This window comes from Maylandia zebra, linkage group LG20, assembly GCF_041146795.1.
Source record: "Maylandia zebra isolate NMK-2024a linkage group LG20, Mzebra_GT3a, whole genome shotgun sequence".
NCBI classification, from domain to species: domain Eukaryota; kingdom Metazoa; phylum Chordata; class Actinopteri; order Cichliformes; family Cichlidae; genus Maylandia; species Maylandia zebra.
In genome coordinates, this window is record NC_135186.1 from 36712065 (window position 1) to 36736229 (window position 24165).

Below are 24165 nucleotides of genomic sequence, written 5' to 3' on the forward strand. Positions count from 1 at the left end.
CACAGTTTCCTTCCACATACAGCTTTGCAAAAACTGCATAAAAAGCACTTGCAGCAACAAAAACATAATATTCCAGAAACACGCTTTGCCGATCAGCTGTTTGTAACACTTCCTATGTTGGAATAGACATCAGCATGAACTATCGCATGTCCGCCATTACCTGCCCGAAAACCGGAAGTGATGTCATTTTCGCAGAAATGTAGTTTTTTACCATCAGGGCCTCATGAGCCTATACTGGTGTTTTTAAAAGTTATCTTTGACTTTATGACTTTCTGTGTCGTTTCTGGGATGCTTAGGACTCATAATGCACAGCTGGAAATAGTTTATTTTGATGCATATGCGGCTTTTTTGCAAATTTGCACTATAATATTTATTTTCGTTTTTCCTGCAGTGTATAATAATTGGTGTATTTCAAAAATAAAACTATGAAGTGGTGGGAAAATATTTTGTGCAACTTTTTTGTATTTACAGTTTTGAGGGATAAGCCTCTTAAATTTCTCTAACTAGAAATATATGTTAAAAAAAACGATTTTAAATTCTTTTGTAGTTTATTGCACTTTTTTGCAATTTATGTAATGACTATGCACTTAATGCAGACATATTATTAAAATTTAGGCTGTAATGGTTGTATTGATGTATAGCAACTTCAAATGCTCCCAAAAATGGCTCCACAGCAGGTAAAAATATAATATAAGCTCTGATGGACTTGGTTCTATGGTAGGTCTTAAAGGGTTAAAGAGTTGAAGCTCGGTCAGTTAATTGATGGTCAGAAGCTTCATCCGGCGCGATGTCCAGCCGATCTATTGAGCAAAGTGGCCTAGAGCTATGGAAGGATTGCATACATGCTTACAATACATATATCACATATAATCTAGAAACAGGCCTGAATAAAGGCCTGAGGGTATTCAAGCAACCTGCTGCGTTTGAGTTTTCTTGGTAACAGATGACTCAGAATAAGTCAGGAAGTGTACTTCTGAAATGTCTTTGTTTCCTCTGTAAAGTGTGCATTTTTTGGTGGTTATTTTGAGGAGCTGTCTGGATGAGGCTATTTGAATAACCAGGTTATTCATTATTGTCTTTTGTTTGTTTATATTGGTATATGAGCTGGACGCACCTGGCTTGGAGGTGAAGAAAATGTTCTTCTCAAACTGTGTCAAAAGTCGTTACCAGAACATTTGTGGTTTTGGAAGTTATGCATGTATTGTATCTGCTTTGACGCATGAGGGGGCACCATCAATAATACCCTGATGCTATAAAAACAACTGCTTGTGTATTATTGGGCGGAGATCGACGCTGAGTGTGTGACCGTTCATCTCCCCACACGTGATTTTGAATCCCTCCTGTATCCCTCCTCGATATTTGAACCCTTAACACAGTTTTGAGCCGGCCCATCTCATGATATTCGTGCTTGTGTGATTTGAGGGCTTTACCTTTTTCATGAAGTGGTATAAAAGTGTATATAAAATATCTGTGAATCTTATTACTTCTGTTCCTTCCATGTTTTTCTAGATGGGGTGTAAGTAGGTTTCCTTTATGTCCTAATTAGCTAGGACGCCCTCATGCAAACGATTGACTGTAAGGAAAACTGATTTGACTTGTTTTGAATTGACTTCTGCACACACACATGCATCCATCGCCTCCTTGGAAGTAACTTGCATATTCATTTTGCATGAAGATGAAGATGAGAAGTCATGTCACAACAGTCGGACCAAAGGAGAAAGCAGGGAACATACAAGAATGGACAAAGCTCTGTTCATCATAGCGGCATCAGGCAAGTCTGAATTATTACGTTTCCATCATCATATTTAAGTGTGATCCTTGTGATGAAGATTATTACTGTAACTCTAAGGGACTTCAACTTTCATTGTTTTTCTTCACAAAAATGAAAAAGATGATGCATTAGTGCGTTATATTTACTCTTGACACAAATTTTCTGCCAACAGAATAGATTACACAGAAATGCATTGAAGCTAAACTCATTTATTTACTGTGTTTGCAGGCCTGTGTGCCATCGCCTCCAAACATCACTACCAGTTTGTTTATGAGCAGAAGAACTGGACTGAAGCGCTGAGTTACTGCAGAGACAAATACATAGACCTGGCTACTATAGAAGATTTGCTTTTATAAAAATAAAACTGAATTATTATGAACCATTTTTTTCTTAATTTGTATTAATCTTTATAAATAAAAATGGAAAAAATTAAAGAACTAAATTACAAAATATCACAAGATATGAAATGTTTTATACTGTATATATCAGTGCTTACTGATAATCTGACAGCCTAACTCATATATTTTATGTCTAATGAAACAAACCCACTGGTGCTTTCAGAGAGCCTGGATCGGGCTGTATGATGACATCGTTGGCTGGCAGTGGTCAACGTCAGAAACCAGTGAGTTCAGAAACTGGTCACCTGGACAACCAGATAACCAATGGGTTATAGAATACTGCGTATTTATGCTTGATGGACCGTGGTTTTATGACCCTTGTACGAATGTGTTCAGATTCGTCTGCTCTAATAACACAGGTGAGGATTTTCAACTTAACTAGAAGCTTAGAACAAAACAGGTCCTGTTCTGTGCTTTTATTGATGTTTCAACAACGGCCTAATTGTTTAGACTTACAAATGCATTTACAGTTGTACACAGCACTTAAGTATGGTCTGTTTTCAGGGTCGACTAGGACATTTGTCTTCATTGACATTATAACGAGCTACTGCAGACTTCATTACACAGACCTGGCCAGTGTGAGGAACATGACAGAGAACCAGAAGATAGATGACCTGGTACCTCCAGGGATAAGGGTGTGGATCGGCCTTTTCAGAGAGTCCTGGAAGCAGCAAACTTTGAAGAAAATGCAAAATGGGAGGACTGGGCCTGTGGCTCACAGAAGGAGTTTGTTTGCAATGTTGGTAAGCATTACTACCTGAATCATTGGCTGCTATTGGTCACAATTTACAAACTACACCCTAATGTAAAAGGTTCTTGCTGTACATCCGCTGTTGTGGTGGCAGCTGCTCAATATGTGAAAGTAACTGTATGTGAGAAAACAGTCCTGTACAGTGAGCTCCTAGCTGCTGGCTTCACATTTTGTCACCCAGAAACCTCAAGTGGTCACACAGTTTATTCTGCCAGACCCACATTCAGTGTTGTGATGGAAGCTGCATCAACCGTTGTGTTCAGTGCTGTTGGCCTTTGTTTTATTTTAAGGTTTTTTTCCAAAATGACCTTTAACAAGAAAGCCTCGTTTCTGCTGTTTAATAGCAAAGAAATGTAAACGTTTTAAAATTATGTCAAATTGTGTCTCTAACAAAACCTCTGTAACTTTGGTTTTCTGTATTTTGTCCTCAGTTACTCTGACACAAAAGCAGCTGCTGTGATGCCTCTGATGAAGTCTCACAGTGTCAGCTTTGTTTTTATACACAGATTTAAAAATATGGATATGTACTGGTAAATGATCAGAATTATAATATTTCTGACTGAATCAAAACTGAATCTGAATCGAATCGATTATAGAAATCAGTGACGACACCCAGCACTATTTACTGTGTAGTCATTTTTCTAAAGAGACACGCTGTGTTCCACCTTATATTGTTGTTTATATTACACATCAGCAGAGGTTTGAAGTGAACACTGTAATATTATTGTGAATATTAGTATGACAGGATGGGTCATAACAAATGGGCCATTTCTGTTTTCTGGTTGTCGCTTATATATAAAATTAAAATAGCAAACAACACACCAGGAAGGTTAATCTGAGATTTTGGCACTCATAAGTGTTTTATTGCAAGTAAATTATGTATTTAAAATCTGAATATGAAAATGCAAGTGAAAGATAGAGCTCAAATTCAAATTCAAATTCAAATTTTTATTAGTCACGTACACAGTCATACACAGTACGATATGTAGTGAAATGCTTGGACAACTGCTCGTGACCTAAAGAAAACAAAAAAGGAAAAGGCTATGAATAAGATAGGAAATAAATATGAAAAATTAAAAAGGGTAAATTTAACTAGGAAGGAATAAAATATAAATTAAGGTTAACAATGAAATAACTGTACAACACACTGGGAAAGAATAAGATAAAATATATAAATTAAATTGAAAATAAAATAACTGTACAACAAAATACACAATATAGAACTATATAAGAATGTATGAACAAAATACACAAGAAGTAAAAATAAATATATACACAATAACAGCAGCATATACACAATAACAGCAGCAGTGATTTAAGTGATGAAGTGAAAACAATGTCCAGAAAGTCCAGTGTGTGTGTAAGAACCATATGTGTGGGTCAGTACTGTGTTGTGGTGTGATTGAGAGACCGTATCGCCTGCGGGAAGAAGCTCCTCCTCAGTCTCTCTGTGTTGGTCTTCAGGGAGCGGAATCGCTTTCCTGACCTCAACAGAGAGAACAGTCTGTTGTTGGGATGGCTGAGGTCCTTCACCATCTTCCTGGCCTTGGTCCAGCACCGCCTGCTGTAGATTGAGTGCAGGTCAGGGAGCTCGGAGCGGATGGTGCGCTCAGCTGACCGCACAACCCTCTGTAGAGCTCGTCTGTCCTGCATGGTGCTGTTCCCGAACCAGGTTAAGATGTTTCCCGTCAGGATGCTCTCTATGGTGCACGAGTAAAAGTTCCTGAGCACCTTGGAGGGCAGTTGGAAGTCTCTCAAGCGTCTGAGGTGGTAGAGACGCTGACGGGCCTTTTTCACCACGGTGTTGATGTGACAGGACCATGACAGGTCCTGCGTGATGTGAACTCCGAGGTATTTGAAGCTGTCCACTCTCTCCACTGGGCACTCGTTGATGACGGGGGTCTGGTAGTTCCTCTCCTGCTTAGTGCTGAAGTCCACTATCAGCTCCTTTGTCTTACTGACGTTTAGAAGGAGGTTGTTCCTCTGGCACCAGTTCTCCAGATTCCTAATCTCCTTCAGGTAGGCCGTCTCGTTGTTATCAGAGATCAGGCCCACCACGACGGTGTCGTCAGCAAACTTGATGATGGTGGTGGAGCTGGTAGTGGCCACGCAGTCATATGTGTACAGAGAGTACAGCAGGGGGCTCAGAACACACCCCTGGGGGGCTCCAGTGCTGAGAGTGGTGGAGGCTGAGACATGTCCGCCCATCCTTACTGCCTGTGGTCTGCCAGTTAGGAAGTTGGAGATCCACTGACACATAGATGAGCTGAGTCCCAGATGCTCCAGCTTGGTGGTGAGTGTGGAGGGAATTATGGTGTTAAATGCAGAGCTGTAGTCTATGAAGAGCATTTTAACATAATTCCCCCTTCTAGTGTCCAAGTGAGTGAGTGATGTGTGGAGGAGATGAGAGATGGCATCGTCTGTGGAACGATTTGGACGGTAAGCGAACTGTAGTGGGTCCAGTGTGTCTGGTAGTGAAGAAATGATGAAGTCTCTGACCAGGCGTTCAAAGCACTTCATCACTACTGAGGTGAGGGCTACAGGGCGATAGTCATTGAGAGAAGCAGGGTGGGGTTTCTTCGGGACAGGAACAATGATGGACTCTTTGAAGCATGTGGGGATCACCGACTGAGATAAAGAGATGTTGAATATCTCAGTGAACACAGGAACTAGCTGGTATGCGCAGTCTCTTAGGATACGACCTGGGATGCCGTCTGGTCCTGCTGCTTTCCTGGTGTTCACTCTCTTGAAGGCTCTCCTTACTTCATGCTCGGAGATGACGAGCACGTTTCCGGTGCTGGCAGTATCTTCCTGTCTGCAGCCGTTAGCGCCGCTAGCATTAGCATCGTTGGAGTCCTTAGCTGCAGCCTCGAAGCGAGCATAGAAAGTGTTCAGCTCGTCTGCCAGAGTCACGGCCACGCTCGTCATACCGGTTGTTGGTGCTTTATAGTCCGTTATTGTCCTTAGTCCCCGCCACAGGCTCCTACAAAGACTGTTCTTTTTAAGGAAAATGAGATCTTTTAATGTCTCATCTGAGATGTTGTCTTTGTTTTATAGAAGTTTTATCGAATCTGTGATGTCTTTTTGTATCGCTGCCTGGTTTGGTAACCTGACGGTGAAGAATAAGAATCGGTTGGGACTTCTGGTAAAAACCGCTAGCAAAATTTCAGGGCGCTGGCAAGATGGACTTTTGGCCATTTACAATAGAAACGTGCTTAGAAAGGCTCATTCTATTATTAATTGTGTGAACCATCCACTTCACAGTGAGTTTGAGTTGTTGCCTTCCAGCCGCCGTTTTAGAGTACCTCCGAGGAGGACTAAAAGACTCCAGGTCTCTTTTATCCCTACTGCGTCTTGTCTCCTTAATGGCAAATAATTGTCCTTGAATTTTCTATCATTATTATTGTTATTATTGTTTTATAGTATTGTTCTGTTGTTCTTATCCTCCTGCTGCTAAACTAATTTCCCCTTGTGGGACAATAAAGAAAAATTGAATTGAAATTGAATTGAATAGAGTCACTCTGTTGGAGTTGTGACTCTAGTTTCCTCCCGTAGCGCTGCTTCGCCTCTTTTACCGCCCTCCGCACGTTATATGACGCGGCTTTGTACGGGTCCATGTCCCCCGTCGTGAGTCCCGTGTTGTAGGCAGCGGTGCGGGATCTCAGAGCGTCGCGGATGGTTTTATCCACCCACGGCTTCTGGTTGGGAAACGTTGTGATAGTCTTTGTCTCCACGGTATCGTCCGCTAGTTTCCCGATGAATCCCACAACCGCTTCCGTAAACACGTTGACGTCATCATCGGAGCTGTTTCTGAACATGGCCCAGTCTGCGTCATCGAGTGCGTCCTGTAACGCGGCCACTGATTGATCCGTCCAGCGCGCGACCTTCCTCTGAACCGGAACTTCCTGTTTCAGCCTTTGTTTGTATTTTGGCATGAGGAAGATGGCGGCGTGATCAGATTTGCCAAACGGAGGGCGGGATTGTGCCTTGTAGCCGTCCTTGACCGTAGTGTAGCAGTGGTCCAGTGTCCTTTCACCTCTGGTGGGGCAGGTGATGTGTTGATAAAAGTTCGGCGCTGCGCGTTTGAGGTTGGCGCTATTACAGTCCCCCGTCACAATAAGCGCAGCGTCCCGGTGTTGTGTCTGGTGCTGTGTGAGTGCCTCATGCAGCTCGCATAAGGCGGTGACCGTGTCCGCTTGTGGTGGAATATAAACGGCACTTACAATGACCGATGTAAATTCCCGAGGTAGATAAAAAGGACGACACATGATGGACAGTAGTTCCAGATTTGGTGTGCAGGAGCGTGTGAGAGGAACAACGTTCGCACTGTTGCACCAGTTGTTGTTCACCATTAAAAACACGCCGCCTCCCCTTGACTTCCCCGAGTCCCGTGTCCTGTCCATGCGGTGAACCGAGAAGAACTCGGCCGGCTGGATGGCGTGGTCCGGCACCGCTGGGTTCAGCCATGTCTCGGTGAAGCAGAGGAGATTGCAGTCCCGAATGTCTCTCTGGAACTTTATGCTGGCCCTGAGGTCGTCAAGCTTGTTCTCCAGTGACTGGACATTGGCGAGCAGGATGCTAGGCACAGGTGTGCGGTGTGCACGAGCTCTCAGCCTGTTCCTGACGCCGGCTCGCTTCCCTCTAGGCCGCCGCTTCCCTTTGTTCTCCCTCAAGATCTCACTCGGCCAGCTCGGATCTGGAGTTAAAAACTTCGAATTGTGAGTACATTGTATACCAGCTGATGAAGGATGTAACAATTTGTTCTTATTTTAAAAGCACCTGTTTACAAGGAAGTGGTGAAAGTGAACCTGATAAACTCCGGTCTGGATCTGACCCACCCTGATGTGATGGAAGCCACGCTGAACCAGGCAAGTCATGTTTATTTATTAATATACATGAGAGAGAGATTATACATGCACACATACATCTGTGTATGTGTGCATGTATTTAAAAATTGAAGCTCTCACTGAATTGCAGCTTTATCACAACACTGAATGTGGACCTAACAATCTGGCTGGATTCAGTTGCACGACTGTGTGAACAACTCAAGACTCTCACTACTTCTGGGTCTGTCCTCGTGATGTGTCACTGAAACTGCCAGTCGACTGTATCTGCTTCACAACAATATAGAAACAAGAATTTTTCTCAAATCAAACTTAAAGCAGAGTATTACTTCTACTTGATCACTAAACAAGTGCTTTATTACAGCATATGAATACATTTTTCTTCAATATTCAAAACACTGACTATTAGAGATGATTTCATCTGTGTATTAAAGTTGTCTACACAAAATGTTTTGTCATGCTTGTTTGCACAGACACCTCCTTCAGCTCATGTACCTTAGGCTGAGTCAGGTAAATTTAAATATCTTCTCTTAAAAATAGATTCTGAAGAATTTAGTGTATATTATTGTCTGAGTAATGTTAAGTATTTGTGTGTGTCAGATCCAACAGAAGCTGAAGGAGCAGGGAGTACAGGGAGACGTCAAACTGAGCTGGAGGAAGCAGTCAGATGGATCGGTCTTCCACAAGGACGAGGAAACGAAGAAGAAGAGCATCGTGTGAAAATAGTTCAAGAAATGTTGCTTTCGCCTTTGACCTTTCAAGTGCTATTGTGCCATATTATCATATTATTCTATGCTTTGTGTGAATATCATCATCCAAACAAAACAAAAATCTAATTATGATGTCTTTGCATAGTTTTACATAGTTTTATTCTTACCTGTTAACATTTAAAACACAAGACGTTTGCTGGGTATTTGGTGACAGTTCACTGTAATTTTAATACATGCGGTTTTTTGCTTGCCTTGATCATGATGTATTTTAGTCTATTGAAACCATTTCAAAGGGTGCAGTAGCTGGCATGTGACACATGGGGGCCCTACGCTGAAATGTAGGTCTTTTCTGAATATTACATTTGCACACGTGTGATGAAGAACTCAATATCTTTTTTTCCCCCTTTTTTTTCCCTTTTTTTTTGCCTGTCCCGTTTGGCTCTTTCGCATCAGAATTATTGTCTAAAGGTGAAGAAAGATGCCCAACGGATTTACTTTACCAAATTGACCATCCCAGCCTTGCCGTAATGGTCCATTTGATTCACCCTTTATTGTTTATTTTATTTTCACTTGCTGAATACGGGACAGACTTGACTGGGGGAAGGTGCGTACACCTGTGAGCATGGACGCGCTTGTTTTTTTAAAAGGTTCCTTCATGTAATGATCTGCTAGAGGGTGTGGGGGGGCCACAGCCCCGTCCTCCAGGGCATGAAGCAGGTATGCAGGAGATCAAAACTCCAGACATCCAGAGGCCCCCAGAACACAAGAGACCAAGGAAGACCAACAGAGGGGCAGCCGCGCCACTGTCCCAGAAAGAGCTGAGGAGAGTCCCAGATGAGGGCTCACTCAGCAGCTGCAGAGCAGAAGCCAGGGGGGGTTGCAGTGACGCGCCCGTGAGCTCTGCCGGCAGCCAGCCGTGCCTGAGTGACCGAGCCCCAGGCCGAGAGGCCGGGGGCACCCCACCCCCGAAGTGGCCCGAGCGAGCCCCAGGCTCCAGGCCCCGATAAGCGGCCGCCAAGGAGTGAGCCGGTGTGTACCTGGACGCCCACCCCCGGACACAAAGAAACACCAACGCACCGACGTCTGAGGGCGTCTGCCACCGGCAGGGGAAGTGGTACTCTAATTTTCGTTTTTCCTGCAGTGTATAATAATTGGTGTATTTCAAAAGTAAAACTATGAAGTGGTGGGAAACTATTTTGTGCAACTTTTTTGTATTTACAGTTTTGAGGGATAAGCCTCTTAAATTTCTCTAACTAGAAATATATGTTAAAAAAAAACGATTTATTTATTTATTTATTTATCTATGCACTTAATGCAGACATATTATTAAAATTTAGGCTATAATGGTTGTATTGATTTATAGCAACTTGAAATGCTCCCAAACATGGCTCCACAGCAGGTAAAAATATAATATAAGCTCTGGCGGGCTTGGTTCTATGGTAGGTCTTAAAGGGTTAAAGAGTTGAAGCTCGGTCAGTTAATTGATGGTCAGAAGCTTCATCCGGCGCGATGTCCGGCCGATCTATTGAGCAAAGTGGCCTAGAGCTATGGAAGGATTGCATACATGCTTACAATACATATATCACATATAATCTAGAAACAGGCCTGAATAAAGGCCTGAGGGTATTCAGCAGCCTACTGCGTTTGAGTTTGCTTGGTAACAGATGACTCAGAATAAGTCAGGAAGTGTACTTCTGAAATGTCTTTGTTTCCTCTGTAAAGTGTGCATTTTTTGGTGGTTATTTTGAGGAGCTGTCTGGATGAGGCTATTTGAATAACCAGGTTATTCATTATTGTCTTTTGTTTGTTTATATTGGTATATGAGCTGGAAGCACCTGGCTTGGAGGCGAAGAAAATGTTCTTCTCAAACTGTGTCAAAAGTCGTTACCAGAACATTTGTGGTTTTGGAAGTTATGCATGTATTGTATCTGCTTTGACGCATGAGGGGGCACCATCAATAATACCCTGATGCTATAAAAACAACTGCTTGTGTATTATTGGGCGGAGATCGACGCTGAGTGTGTGACCGTTCATCTCCCCACACGTGATTTTGAATCCCTCCTGTATCCCTCCTCGATATTTGAACCCTTAACACAGTTTTGAGCCGGCCCATCTCATGATATTCGTGCTTGTGTGATTTGAGGGCTTTACCTTTTTCATGAAGTGGTATAAAAGTGTATATAAAATATCTGTGAATCTTATTACTTCTGTTCCATCCATGTTTTTCTAGATGGGGTGTAAGTAGGTTTCCTTTAAAATGGTAAAAAATGGTAAATGGCCTGTATTTGTATAGCACTTTACTAGTCCCTAAGGACCCCAAAGCGCTTTACATATCCAGTCATCCACCCATTCACACACACATCCACACACTGGTGATGGCAGCTACATTGTAGCCACAGCCACCCTGGGGCGCACTGACAGAGGCAAGGCTGCCGGACACTGGCGCCACCAGGCCCTCTGACCACCACCAGTAGGCAACGGGTGAAGTGTCTTGCCCAAGGACACAACGACCAAGACTGTCCGAGCCGGGGCTCGAACCGGCAACCTTCCGATTACAAGGTGAACTCCCAACTCTTGAGCCACGATCGCCCCCTTTATGTCCTAATTAGCTAGGACGCCCTCATGCAAATGATTGACTTTAAGGAAAACTGATTTGACTTGTTTTGAATTGACTTCTGCACACACACATGCGTCCATCGCGTCCTTGGAAGTAACTTGCATAATCCTTTTGCATGAGGATGAAGATGAGAAGTCATGTCACAACAGTCGGACCAAAGGAGAAAGCAGGGAACATACAAGAATGGAAAAAGCTCTGTTCATCATAGCGGCATCAGGCAAGTCTGAATTATTACGTTTCCATCATCATATTTAAGTGTGATCCTTGTGATGAAGATTATTACTGTAACTCTAAGGGACTTCAACTTTCATTGTTTTTCTTCACAGAAATGAAAAAGATGATGCATTAGTGCGTTATATTTACTCCTGACACAAATTTTCTGCCAAGAGAATAGATTACACAGAAATGCATTGAAGCTAAACTCATTTATTTACTGTGTTTGCAGGCCTGTGTGCCATCGCCTCCAAACATCACTACCAGTTTGTTTATGAACAGAAGAACTGGACTGAAGCGCTGAGTTACTGCAGAGACAAATACATAGACCTGGCTACTATAGACGACATGCAGGATGTGCAGATGCTGATCAGCACAGTAGATTTAAGCAAAATGACCACCATGACAAACGGCAATGTAAATTATTTTTCTGGCTTTTTTTGTGACAGTAGGACTTTAGGTTTTTGTACATTATTTAAATTTTATGGTACTGAACTATATTTAAACTATATTTTCTTGAAAGATCACTTTTCTTTTCTCACTGTTGCCAAGTGCTCACATGGGGTCATCTGATCGTTGACTTTACAATATAATAAAGCAGATTGAGGCAACAGTTGTTGTGATTTGCTTTTATAAAAATAAAACTGAATTATTATGAACCATTTTGAATTGAACTGAATAAGGTTAGCGTTAGGATCTTGTGAACTTACAAATATTTGAATATAATTTTTGTCAAGTGGAAAATCTTTTTGACAGAAAAATTGTGATGCAAAAATCTACAAATTAATTGAGATTTTCTTAATTTGTATTAATCTTTATAAATAAAAATGGAAAAAATTAAAGAACTAAATTACAAAATATCACAAGATATGAAATGTTTTATACTGTATATATCAGTGCTTACTGATAATCTGACAGCCTAACTCATATATTTTATGTCTAATGAAACAAACCCACTGGTGCTTTCAGAGAGCCTGGATCGGGCTGTATGATGACATCGTTGGCTGGCAGTGGTCAACGTCAGAAACCAGTGAGTTCAGAAACTGGTCACCTGAACAACCAGATAACCAATGGGTTATAGAATACTGCGTATTTATGCTTGATGGACCGTGGTTTTATGACCCTTGTACGAATGTGTTCAGATTCGTCTGCTCTAATAACACAGGTGAGGATTTTCAACTTAACTAGAAGCTTAGAACAAAACAGGTCCTGTTCTGTGCTTTTATTGATGTTTCAACAACGGCCTAATTGTTTAGACTTACAAATGCATTTACAGTTGTACACAGCACTTGAGTATGGTCTGTTTTCAGGGTCGACTAGGACATTTGTCTTCATTGACATTATAGCGTCATGGGCGAACGCCCGGAGCTACTGCAGACTTCATTACACAGACCTGGCCAGTGTGAGGAACATGACAGAGAACCAGGAGATAGATGACCTGGTACCTCCAGGGATAAGGGTGTGGATCGGCCTTTTCACAGAGTCCTGGAAGTGGATGGATGGAAGTAACTCCTCATTTACATATTGGCAAACAAATGAACCCAATGGACCAGAGCCTTGCGTGGCAGCAAACTTTGAAGAAAATGCAAAATGGGAGGACTGGGCCTGTGGCTCACAGAAGGAGTTTGTTTGCAATGTTGGTAAGCATTACTACCTGAATCATTGGCTGCTATTGGTCACAATTTACAAACTACACCCTAATGTAAAAGGTTCTTGCTGTACATCCGCTGTTGTGGTGGCAGCTGCTCAATATGTGAAAGTAACTGTATGTGAGAAAACAGTCCTGTACAGTGAGCTCCTAGCTGCTGGCTTCACATTTTGTCACCCAGAAACCTCAAGTGGTCACACAGTTTATTCTGCCAGACCCACATTCAGTGTTGTGATGGAAGCTGCATCAATCGTTGTGTTCAGTTCAGAGGTTTGAAGTGAACACTGTAAAATTATTGTGAATATTAGTATGACAGGATGGGTCATAACAAATGGGCCATTTCTGTTTTCTCGTTGTCGCTTAAATATAATATTAAAACAGCAAACAACACACCAGGAAGGTTAATCTGAGATTTTGGCACTCATAAGTGTTTTATTGCAAGTAAATTATGTATTTAAAAGCAGAATATAAAAATGCAAGTGAAAGATAGAGCTGATGAAGGATGTAACAATTTGTTCTTATTTTAAAAGCACCTGTTTACAAGGAAGTGGTGAAAGTGAACCTGATAAACTCCGGTCTGGATCTGACCCACCCTGATGTGATGGAAGCCACGCTGAACCAGGCAAGTCATGTTTATTTATTAATATACATGAGAGAGAGATTATACATGCACACATACATCTGTGTATGTGTGCATGTATTTAAAAATTGAAGCTCTCACTGAATTGCAGCTTTATCACAACACTGAATGTGGACCTAACAATCTGGCTGGATTCAGTTGCACGACTGTGTGAACAACTTAAGACTCTCACTACTTCTGGGTCTGTCCTCGTGATGTGTCACTGAAACTGCCAGTCGACTGTATCTGCTTCACAACAATATAGTAACAAGAATTTTTCTCAAATCAAACTTAAAGCAGCGTATTACTTCTACTTGATCACTAAACAAGTGCTTTATTACAGCATATGAATACATTTTTCTTCAATATTCAAAACACTGACTATTAGAGATGATTTCATCTGTGTATTAAAGTTGTCTACACAAAATGTTTTGTCATGCTTGTTTGCACAGACACCTCCTTCAGCTCATGTACCTTAGGCTGAGTCAGGTTTTGAGTTCTCAGTTATATGTAAGAGCCATGAGTGTCAGTCTGTTTCATCCTGGCAGATGAAGCTGTGGGGAGCAATCCTTCGAGTACTGTGAAAATCATCAGCCCACAGTGTTCAAGCCAAATGCCTCAGCTTAGGACCATGATCCCGTTTGGCCTCTGGTTTGTAGCTTGTTGTAGTCCTGGTTATGAAAATGAGGTTCGATTTAATCCACGAGTGCTTGCTCTGTGCACAAGTTTAAGATCCACTGAAGTCACAGATATAAAAGTACACGTGGTCAGTACGACGCTTGCAAAGAGCGATCAAAAAATAGTAACCAGAGTCTGAATGTCATGATTCGGCCGTGTGGCAGGCAGGATGAGGACCCAAATTGCAAACTCACAGACACGGGGGATAAACTCAAAATGCAGCTTTATTGCTGACAGGTGATAAACAATAACGATGATACAAAAGCAATGCAAAACTACACTAAACTGGGAAAAGCTAAAGTAACATATACCGGAAGACACGGGGAGAACCACACACGGCATGAGGGAGAACGCGACGCCGAACAGAGGGAGACTCAGACAGAAATACACAGAGGGTAAACGAGGAAAGTGGGCACACACGGGGAACACAGGTGACACTGATAATCATAACGAGACAGGGCGGGGTGAACTGAACATGACATGTACAGGCACAGAGGTTCAGACAGGAGGAGAGAGAGCACGGGGAAAACACAGACATAACGGGCTGGGGAAACATGAAACAACCACAAAGGGAGACGAGGGCTCATAAATACATAGAGGGCACACAGGGGGGAGAGAGAGCACGGGGAGAACTTAGACATAATGGGCAGGGGAAACATGGAATAAAACATAAGGAGAGACGAGGGCTCACAGATACACAGAGGGGCACACAGGGGGTAAAAGCCATGAAGGGAAAACACTTAGGGAACAACACAACAGGGCAACTCAGAAGACATGGCCTAAATAAGGAACGAAATACAAAAATACAAGGAACTAAGAATACTGGGCCCACATGGCCCAGGACCATGACATCGAAAAGCACAAGGTGTTCAAATAGTCCTCCTTTAAGAGTAGCTGCGCCACATTTACACCTGGGATTGTTTTATTTTTATCACACATTATAATAACTTTTTATATATTTCATTTCCAATATTTGGACCAATCTCATGTGCTTTTGTAGTTTTATTAGACATTATTATTAGTCATCAACTCTCTTGTGAAATATTACTGCAAATTTAAATATCTTCTCTTAAAAATAGATTCTGAAGAATTTAGTGTATATTATTGTCTGAGTAATGTTAAGTATTTGTGTGTGTCAGATCCAACAGAAGCTGAAGGAGCAGGGAGTACAGGGAGACGTCAAACTGAGCTGGAGGAAGCAGTCAGATGGATCGGTCTTCCACAAGGACGAGGAAACGAAGAAGAAGAGCATCGTGTGAAAATAGTTCAAGAAATGTTGCTTTCGCCTTTGACCTTTCAAGTGCTATTGTGCCATATTATCATATTATTCTATGCTTTGTGTGAATATCATCATCCAAACAAAACAAAAATCTAATTATGATGTCTTTGCATAGTTTTACATAGTTTTATTCTTACCTGTTAACATTTAAAACACAAGACGTTTGCTGGGTATTTGGTGACAGTTCACTGTAATTTTAATACATGCGGTTTTTCGCTGTTGCACTTGTTAGACTATAATATTATTTTATGCCATGTTATACCCCTAATTAAAGATTGTGAATTATTATGTAGTTTAGTTTGCATTATTCTCTTGAATTAGAAGAAGCTGATAACTATTGCATTTGTTAAACTGATTTGCATTACATTAGACTGCTGATTTATTGTGGATGAATGATATTGTTTTATGATGCATTATACTGCTGAGTTATAAGAAATACTGTTTGCAGAAAGTCATCGCCTTATTTGTCTGATTAGAAGAGAACAGAATATGCTGGAGTTTTCTGCCCCATCTCAGCAGGAGCAGATAAACGGGGAGCCAAGGTCGTAGCTTAGGCGCCGTGTGAGAGAAAGCATGTGAATGTTTAGGCTTTTATGATAAGGTGGGGGCACCAGAGGCTATAAGAGTTTGATCAATGCTCCACCATTTTGAGATCTGAGGCTGTCTGCATACAGTGTCCATCTCCCACGCGTGTGACTATTAAAATCATCGTTTGACTTAACCCGGCCGGACCAGTGTTGTTATTGTGGTTTTTTTCTCTTGTCTCCATCCCCAATTTTGAAATCGTAACACACTTTACAGACAGCCACTGAGTGTTTGATGCAGTAGAAGCAGAATTAGAAGCTGATTGAGGCTGTAAAGGTGGCGCATTCTTCACAAAAGCAGGTCAGCCCCACGCACGGGGCGAACTTGCTAACGGAGATTTGCACATTGGTGCGGTTATGGCGTTAGCGTCATTTTAACTAGATTAAAGCTGACAGCACGAATATTATGAGATGGGCCGGCTCATCATTATCCTGATTTGCATTTGTTTGTCTCACTCAGTCCAAAAATTACATCAATAGGGAGACGTGGATGTCTACCAAAGAGTAAATAAAAGGGCGAGTATCCTGTCACTAGTTGTGCAATTATCGGCATGCACAACCTTGTTTACATAGTCACTCCAGTTTTCTTTCTTTTCCTCATCCAGGGTCCGCAGCATTCACAGCACGGTGCGATTAAACCTTTCCACTGGGTTTCCCTGTGGATGGTAGGGTGTAGTCTTTGAATTAGCTATTCCTCTGTACTTCTGCAGCTGTTTGAATAAATGGTTTTCATATTCTCAAAAATCAAATCAAATCACTTTTTCTCTGCCTTGATCATGATGCAATTTACCAGGAAAACCAAATTTCAAGGAAAAGTCATTAAAAATTTTATCTGCTGCTGTTTTGCCAGATTTGTTGTGTGTAGAGTAGACTTGAGCAAACTTGGTGAAGTTGTCCTGTATCACTAAAATATACTCATACCCTCCCCTGCTCTTTTCGAGATGGACATAGTCTATTGAAACCATTTCAAGGGGTGCAGTAGCCGGCATGTGACACATGGAGGCGCTACGCTGAACTGTAGGTTTTTTTTCTGAATATTACATTTGCACACGTGTGATGAAAAACTCAATATCTTTGTACATATTCAGCCAATAAAACCTACTCCTTGCCAAATTCATCACACGGTCCACCTCCAAGTGACCCATTTCGCAGTGAAGGTGTTTGTACACCAGTTCTTTGTTCGATTCTGGAATCACAATCTGAGTATAAGTCACAATCTTTCGTATCAGCAACCCATCATCTGAAATAAACAGCTTTTTCCACTCATGTAGTAGCTGTTTTACTTTAGGATATTTGGTCGCTGATGTTTTGTCAAAGCTTGCACCTGTGCTCTTTAAGTTGAGAACATAAGCTACGGCAGAGTCCTGCTTTTGAGCTTGTAATAGCTCCTGTGTTGTGATTCTCACATCTGGCTGAGTTTCTCTAAGTATCTTATTTACTTCTGGATTGCACGTTATAGCTGATATCCAATCCAGTTGTTGTTCTTCCTGTGTTTCAATGGCATTCAGTACTGCGCTTAACACTTCAGGCGAACACAGCTCAGTACATTCTGACATGTATGAGTTCATACTAGAAGGTGTTCTGGACAAAAAGTCTGCATCCACGTTACTTTTTCCAGGTCTGTATTTCAGTGTTATGTTAAAATCAGCCAGCTCGGAAACCCATCTGTGTCCTGTCGCATTCAGTTTACCTGTGCCTAAAACATAGGTTAAAGCAGGGGTGGGCAATCTCAGTCCACGAGGGCCGGTGTCCCTGCGGGTTTTAGATCTCACCTTGGGTCAACACACCTGAATCACATGATTAGTTCGTTACCAGGCCTCTGGAGAACTTCAGGACATGTTGAGCTAATTTAGCCATTTAAAGCAGCTGTGTTGGTTCGAGGACACATCTAAAACCTGCAGGGACACCGGCCCTCGTGGACTGAGATTGCCCACCCCTGGGTTAAAGGGTTGTTGTCACTGTATACTGTCACTGAGGAAACATATAACAAATAGTCTCTAAAGCGCTCAGTCGCCGCCCATTTTAGTGCCAAAAATTCCAGTTTCCCTGAGTGCCACCTGTAGTTCTTCTCAGCCTGTGTTAATGTTCTTGATCCATATCCAATTACTCTTAATTTACTGTCCTGCCTCTGGTACAAAACTGCACCAGGGCCTTCTTCTGATGCATCGATGTGCAGAATGAAGGGTTCCTCAAACTTAGGATAAGCCATCACGGGTGGATTAGTCAAAACATCCACCAAATAGTCTAGTGCTTTTTGGGTGGCTGTCACTCCATATGATTTTTTTGGGTGGGTGCAGCATGCCCCGCCTTGGCTGACCACGCTGGTGTTTGGGTGTGGTCAACTGAGAGTAAATCATATAGGCACATTGCATGTCTTGAAAAATCTTGTGCATAGCTTCGGTAGTATCCTAAAAGCTTTCTCAGCTCTTTAATGTTTGTCGGTGGGTTGTCCTTCAAAGCTCGTCCTGCTTGTACCTCTTTTTCATCCATTTTGTAACCGTCCTCATTTTTAAACAAGTCACATTTATCAGGTCTTAGTTTTACGCCCCAAGCCTGCTGACGTTTGAGAACTGATCTCAAATCTTCAATATGCTGCTCAAATGTTTGACTGTACACTAAAACATCATCTAAATATGGAGTGCATATTTTGTCCCTCAAGCCTTCTAAACTTTCCTCCATACTACATTGGAAAGCTGAAGGCGCATTGGTGAGTCCAAATGGAATTCTATTCCATTCATACAGCCCCCAGGGTGTTGTGAAGGTGGTATATATTTTCAAGTCTTCGCTGATTTCACCTTGATAGTACGCTTTGCCTTGGTCAAGCACACTAAACCACGTATTACCGCCAAGTCCATCAAGGATTTCCTGTATTCGTGGAATAGGGTGTCTGTCTGGAATGGTCTTTTTATTGAGGCCCCTATAATCGACACACAGTCTCAGGCCTCCATCCCGCCTCCTCACACACACTATTGGAGAGGCATATGGTGAGGTTGATTTGCGGATGTTACAGGAAAAATTATTCTGTGTTTCTTTACCTTCTTTTAAATGTACAAAGATGCCCTTTGTCTATGGTTAGATTAGTTTAGAATTATCCTTTTAGACTTTCTCAGCAAAGACACTGTTTTGGGACATATTGTTTTAGATTGTTTTATCTCTCACAGCTTTCTCACAGCTCTCTGCTGACGAGACTAGCGCCACATATGGAGTTGTTTATTTTATCTGTTTTGTATTTTCTTATCCTGTTCTCACTGTCTTTCCTATAAAAAAGTGCCAAGCCTCTGTTCACGTTGTGAGTTGTTCGCAGCTCACCCGTGTACACGTTTGATAAAGAAAGTAACTTTGTCTCATTGTGTCTTTATTTCTCCTGGGTCTTTAACAGAGTTTCCCCCCAACATTTCTTGGTCCTTCGGAGCCGGATCGCCTCCATCGTGTCCCATCTCCGTGACCAGTCCACGTTGTTCGCCTGTCGACAGCTCACACACCAGGTGTGTGATAAAAGACCAAGAGCGTTAAAATTCGGGTCTTGGCCAACGTCTTAGAAAGCGACCCACGGTGGTGGGGCCCGATCGAGGTGGACCAGACCCAGCGACACTGACCAGGTAGATACAGACACACTGACACAATCTTGCGTAAAAGCGCATTTTGAATTCAGGGAATTTAAAATAGCGGAAGTAGCTCGTCGACTGGAAGCTTTGGAAGCTCGTCGACTGGAAGCTTTGGAGCTCTGGGTAGCTCCCCCAGCTGGGTCTAGGGAGTAAGTAGCTCTGGGAGCTCCCCTTATCATAAGGTTTCCGGTCACGCGCGCTCTGTGTGTGTGTGTGTGTATTGTTTTAATTAACGGAGCAGCTGTTTTTTTCACGGTCCAATAAGAGACTGAGCTGCTCCTACTGTGTTTTCTTTTACTGCTGTTCACTGACGTGCTGGTGAGTTGAGAGAACGGTCGAGTTCCGTCTCGTAAAGTTCACACCGCTTTTGGAAATAGTCCGAAAGTAGAAGGGCGTGTGAGCAACCACTCTCGTCTCTAATACCAGCGAAGGTGATAGCAGCTGTATCGTGTATATATTACTTAAACAAAAATAAGTAAATACATAAATAAGATGGGTAATCAAGCAAGTGAAATTAAAACTCACTCCTGCTGACGAGCAGTGGTGAGAAAAGAAAAGTCCAGACGCCGGACAAAAACAGTGTCTGTAAACTGAGAGATTTAAGAAAACAAAATATAAACAGTCAGAAGAACAGAACTCAACTGCCAGTTTAGTAAAACCAGAAGACGAGACACTGTGCAGTCCCCACAATCTTTTTAGTAAACCATCACTCATTCCTGCAGCCGCATCTGCAGCAACACCCATATCAGGAAGAACATAATAATCCCTTATTAAGTGAAAACTAGAGATCACAGTAGTTTGAAGTAGTTTAAAAGGGTTGAAAACAGACCCCACTGAGTAGATATAAATATAAAAAGTACGAAATAAAGATAAACAAAGGGAAAATTACAGTAGAAATGATCTTTAGAGTATTTGAAATTAATAATAGCAAGGATAACAACCTGTAAAGTGATATTATCAATGAAGCACAGTTGGCATGATGACCATGCCCACAATGTATAAAATGAATATAAAGCAAATAATTCACACGAAAATATTTTAATAACATAAATAAAGTATATTAAGGCTGTGTCACTGTTCAGCCAATGACAGTGTGTGAAAAGGTAACTGTCTCCACCTTGGGAAAATGGTGATTCTGCAGGTCATCTGAAGCCCTTGATGGATACAAAATAAAATATAAATAATACATTATAATAGACCTGCCTGGTCCGCCATGCAACAGAGAGAACAAATGTGACCGCAGATTGGATGAATTCTAAATTATCTGTTTGCTGAATAAGATGATCCTAACTATCAAATTGGCTCAGTAGTAGTATAATGGTACACACTGATAAAATATTATAATATGCTATTGCTGTTATATAAGACAAAGAGGATAATATTAACAATGACAATATTAATATGAAGAGGCACCTTAATCGGTTATGATGTGAGGTGGATAATTGTTAAGCAGTAGTCTGCATCAAGCTTAAGGTTTGCTGAAACTCAGTGTAATGACATGTGAGATGAAGACAATACAGAGAATAACTAAACTAATGAAGTGCATAGAGGCACTTGACCAGCTTGAAACCTATCATTCTAGAATGACACATTGCTGAGATATAGAGCACACCTATAATAACAACCAATAAGCAAAACCCTGTAGACAACAGCTACAACTACAGGATTGAGAAGCTGAATTAAATATGTAGACACTGCTAAGCTGATGAGCATGTTACACATTTTCTTTTCTTTTTATTCATTTGTTTCTTTTAGAGCAGAAGCTGCTGTAACACACCCAAAGAAAGACTCTAGGTCTGACCAACCGTCTCAGTCGTGGGCAAAAAGATGACAGTCAATAAAATTCTAAAAGATAATTTATTGACGAAAAATATATCAAGAGATAAAAGATAAAACAGTCCAGTGTCCCACTTATGAATTGTATAAAAACACACAGTCCCAAGGCCAGAGCCAGCTATGCCACACAGCCAAGTTGCACTCCACATGTTGCCTTTAACAGGGTTAGAAGTTGTCCTTGGAGACCCACCACCCTGCAAGCATATAGTCAGTGGTCACTCAAGCCTCTGCAACTCTGCTGCCTTTAGGCTGTGGCATATAATAGGCCCTGGACTGCACAGAGAGACAAAACGACACACTTAATATAAAATTCATAGCGCAAAACCCATCCATCCCAAACATATCTGATTTCATCACATTACATACCTGCACAGAGAGACAAAACGACACAGCAGTGTTTGTAGTGTGGGCTATAAGTAGACCAGTGTATCAGTGCAATCAAGTACACCTGCCTCTAATTAGTCCAACCCCATTCCAGCCATTGGCTCACCAAAAATGTGACACACACAAAACCACTCCCAACACAGGCACATTAGTCTACCATGTTATAAGCTGCATGCTATTAAAAGCATTTTTTTTTTCTTTTTTCTTTTGTGTCCTGACACGTTTATGTTTTTGTTTTTGTTTGATTATTTTGTTGGTTTTGGAAACGAATTTAAACAAACTTGTGACAATACTTGAGAATAACAGTGACACATAGTGATTAGGCATATGATTGAAAAATGCCTAGGTTTAGAGCTGTGAGCTATGAGCTGTGAGCAATGCAAAGTTAAATATATATATGCATAAATGGGAAACAACCCTAACTTGAAAGTTTGAAATGTGTGAGATCCATGAATTGTTTGACAAACTAGAAATTATTTAAAACTGCCTTAAGTGAAAATGTAGTGTTGCACCTATTCTCCCAAACCAAGACAAAAAAAGAAGAAGCATTCTGTAACTTAAAAATAAGGCTGACGTGTTGACAACAGACTAAAACACTAATTCGCAGGTGGCTATCAGGAACAGAGAGGCGAGCAAAGTCACAAACACCAAGGCTGCAGACAGCCACGCAGAAACAGCAGATAACATAGAGACAACGCCTGCTAGAACCGTGGAGAGGAAGGTCACTTCCCACGAGATTGTAGGAGTAGGCCACAGAGAAATAACGCAAAACAGTTTTGAGGCAGCCACTTAAGAACTTACAGTTTTCAAAGGACAAATTAGTTGTAAAGTCAGCTTCAGGCCACACAACTGTACAACAATTAACTGCCCCTTTAGAACTAGTACATACAGCAAGTGGCCGCAGGTGCTTTATTAAATGCATATATGACCCGTCGTGTCCAGTAAATTTGCTAGGTAGAGACGCTCTGACAGAACTTAAGATAGCAGTCATGCCATTCTTTTCTGGTATTACACCTGAGTGCATGCTAAATGACACCCGCCACATCCACTTTCCAGAAACCGACCGAGTATCACAACATTCTGACATTTAAACAACCTCCAGGCCCAGATCCACCTTATGATCAGCAAGTGTGGAAGCTAGGAGAACAGCATTTGACCTTACAGCACAGGCCAAAATTGTGTAGGTTACGCAGTAACCACAGATAGTAGAATAATAGAAGCGAAACCACTTTCTTCTTCATATTCTGCACAGAGCGCTGAGCTGATAGCTGTTATTCGTGCATGTGAAATAAACAAAGATAAACAAATAAACATTTATACAGACAGCCAGTATGTTTTCTCTGCTGTGCATCATTTCGCAAAGCTCTGGCATAACAGTGGAATGATTACATCAACTGGAAAACCAGTTCAGCATGCCAGCCTTTCACAACGTCTACTGACTGTAATAAATCTACCACAACAACTCGCATTGTGTAAATGTGCAGCAGACAAAACTGATGGCTCTTTCATTGCTACAGGCAATAACTTTGCTGACAGAGCAGCAAAACAGGCGGCACAAAAGACAAACATCACATTGATGGCAGTAAACACACATCAGATTCCACTGGATGTGTTGAAAAATGAACAAAAAGCAGCAAGCACAGCCGAGCAGGCAAAATGGCTAAAACACGGTGCAGTTCTGACAAACGACTTAATGATGTGTTATGGCAAGCCAGTGTTGCCAAAATTCCTCCACAAAATGGCGGCATTAGTGACTCATGGCTGTACGCATTTGTCAACGGGGGGACTGACCAGTATTGTCAACTCTCATTTCTACACTGTAAATTCTACACTGTAAATTTTGAAACCTCAGCAAAACAATTTGTCAGAACGTGCATGACGTGTCAAAAATATAATATAAAAGAGGCCGTTTTCCCACACCACCTTATCTTTTTCACACAATCCATATGGACTTTATTGAGCTAAATGAATGCCAAGGGTAAAAATACGCCCTAGTGGTTATAGATGTATTCTCAAAGTGGCCAGAAATCTACCCAGTGAAAAAGGCAGATGAAATTTCAGTAGCAAAATGTATGTCTAAGTTGTAGGAAAATAAAGAGATGATTGTAAATAACGAAGAATGTAATGATGTCTATCAAGTGTCTTGCAGATTAAAGCCCGGTGACTGGGTTCTGATCAAGGTGCTCCAAAGGAAAAACTGGAGCACACCCAGGTGGGAGGGACCATAC

General features: G+C 41.7%; 1 protein-coding gene and 1 long non-coding RNA gene across 2 annotated transcripts; both read left to right on the forward strand.

Moving 5' to 3' along the window:
• Window positions 1-2031: 2031 nt before the first annotated feature.
• LOC143414321 (uncharacterized) lies at window positions 2032-10137 on the forward strand. Its single transcript, XR_013094850.1, has 4 exons — window positions 2032-2528; window positions 2674-2912; window positions 7697-7788; window positions 8365-10137. It is a non-coding gene; the product is annotated as an uncharacterized LOC143414321 (long non-coding RNA).
• Window positions 10138-11360: 1223 nt separating this feature from the next.
• LOC143414436 (secretory phospholipase A2 receptor-like) lies at window positions 11361-15508 on the forward strand. Its single transcript, XM_076878784.1, has 6 exons — window positions 11361-11403; window positions 11537-11721; window positions 12274-12469; window positions 12615-12944; window positions 13483-13574; window positions 15389-15508. Exons 1-6 carry the CDS (start codon window positions 11361-11363, stop codon window positions 15506-15508), a joined length of 966 nt encoding a protein of 321 aa, XP_076734899.1.
• The last annotated feature ends 8657 nt before the right edge of the window (window positions 15509-24165 follow it).

What these genes read in the sequence shown, in the direction of transcription:
- LOC143414436 (XM_076878784.1), top strand. Translation starts at nt 11,361, where the DNA reads ATGAAGATTATTACTGTAACTCTAAGGGACTTCAACTTTCATT. An exon ending in AAGGGACTTCAACTTTCATT is followed by an intron (nt 11,404 to 11,536) that starts GTTTTTCTTCAC and finishes CTGTGTTTGCAG; the next exon opens with GCCTGTGTGCCATCGCCTCC. An exon ending in GGAGTTTGTTTGCAATGTTG is followed by an intron (nt 12,945 to 13,482) that starts GTAAGCATTACT and finishes TTATTTTAAAAG; the next exon opens with CACCTGTTTACAAGGAAGTG.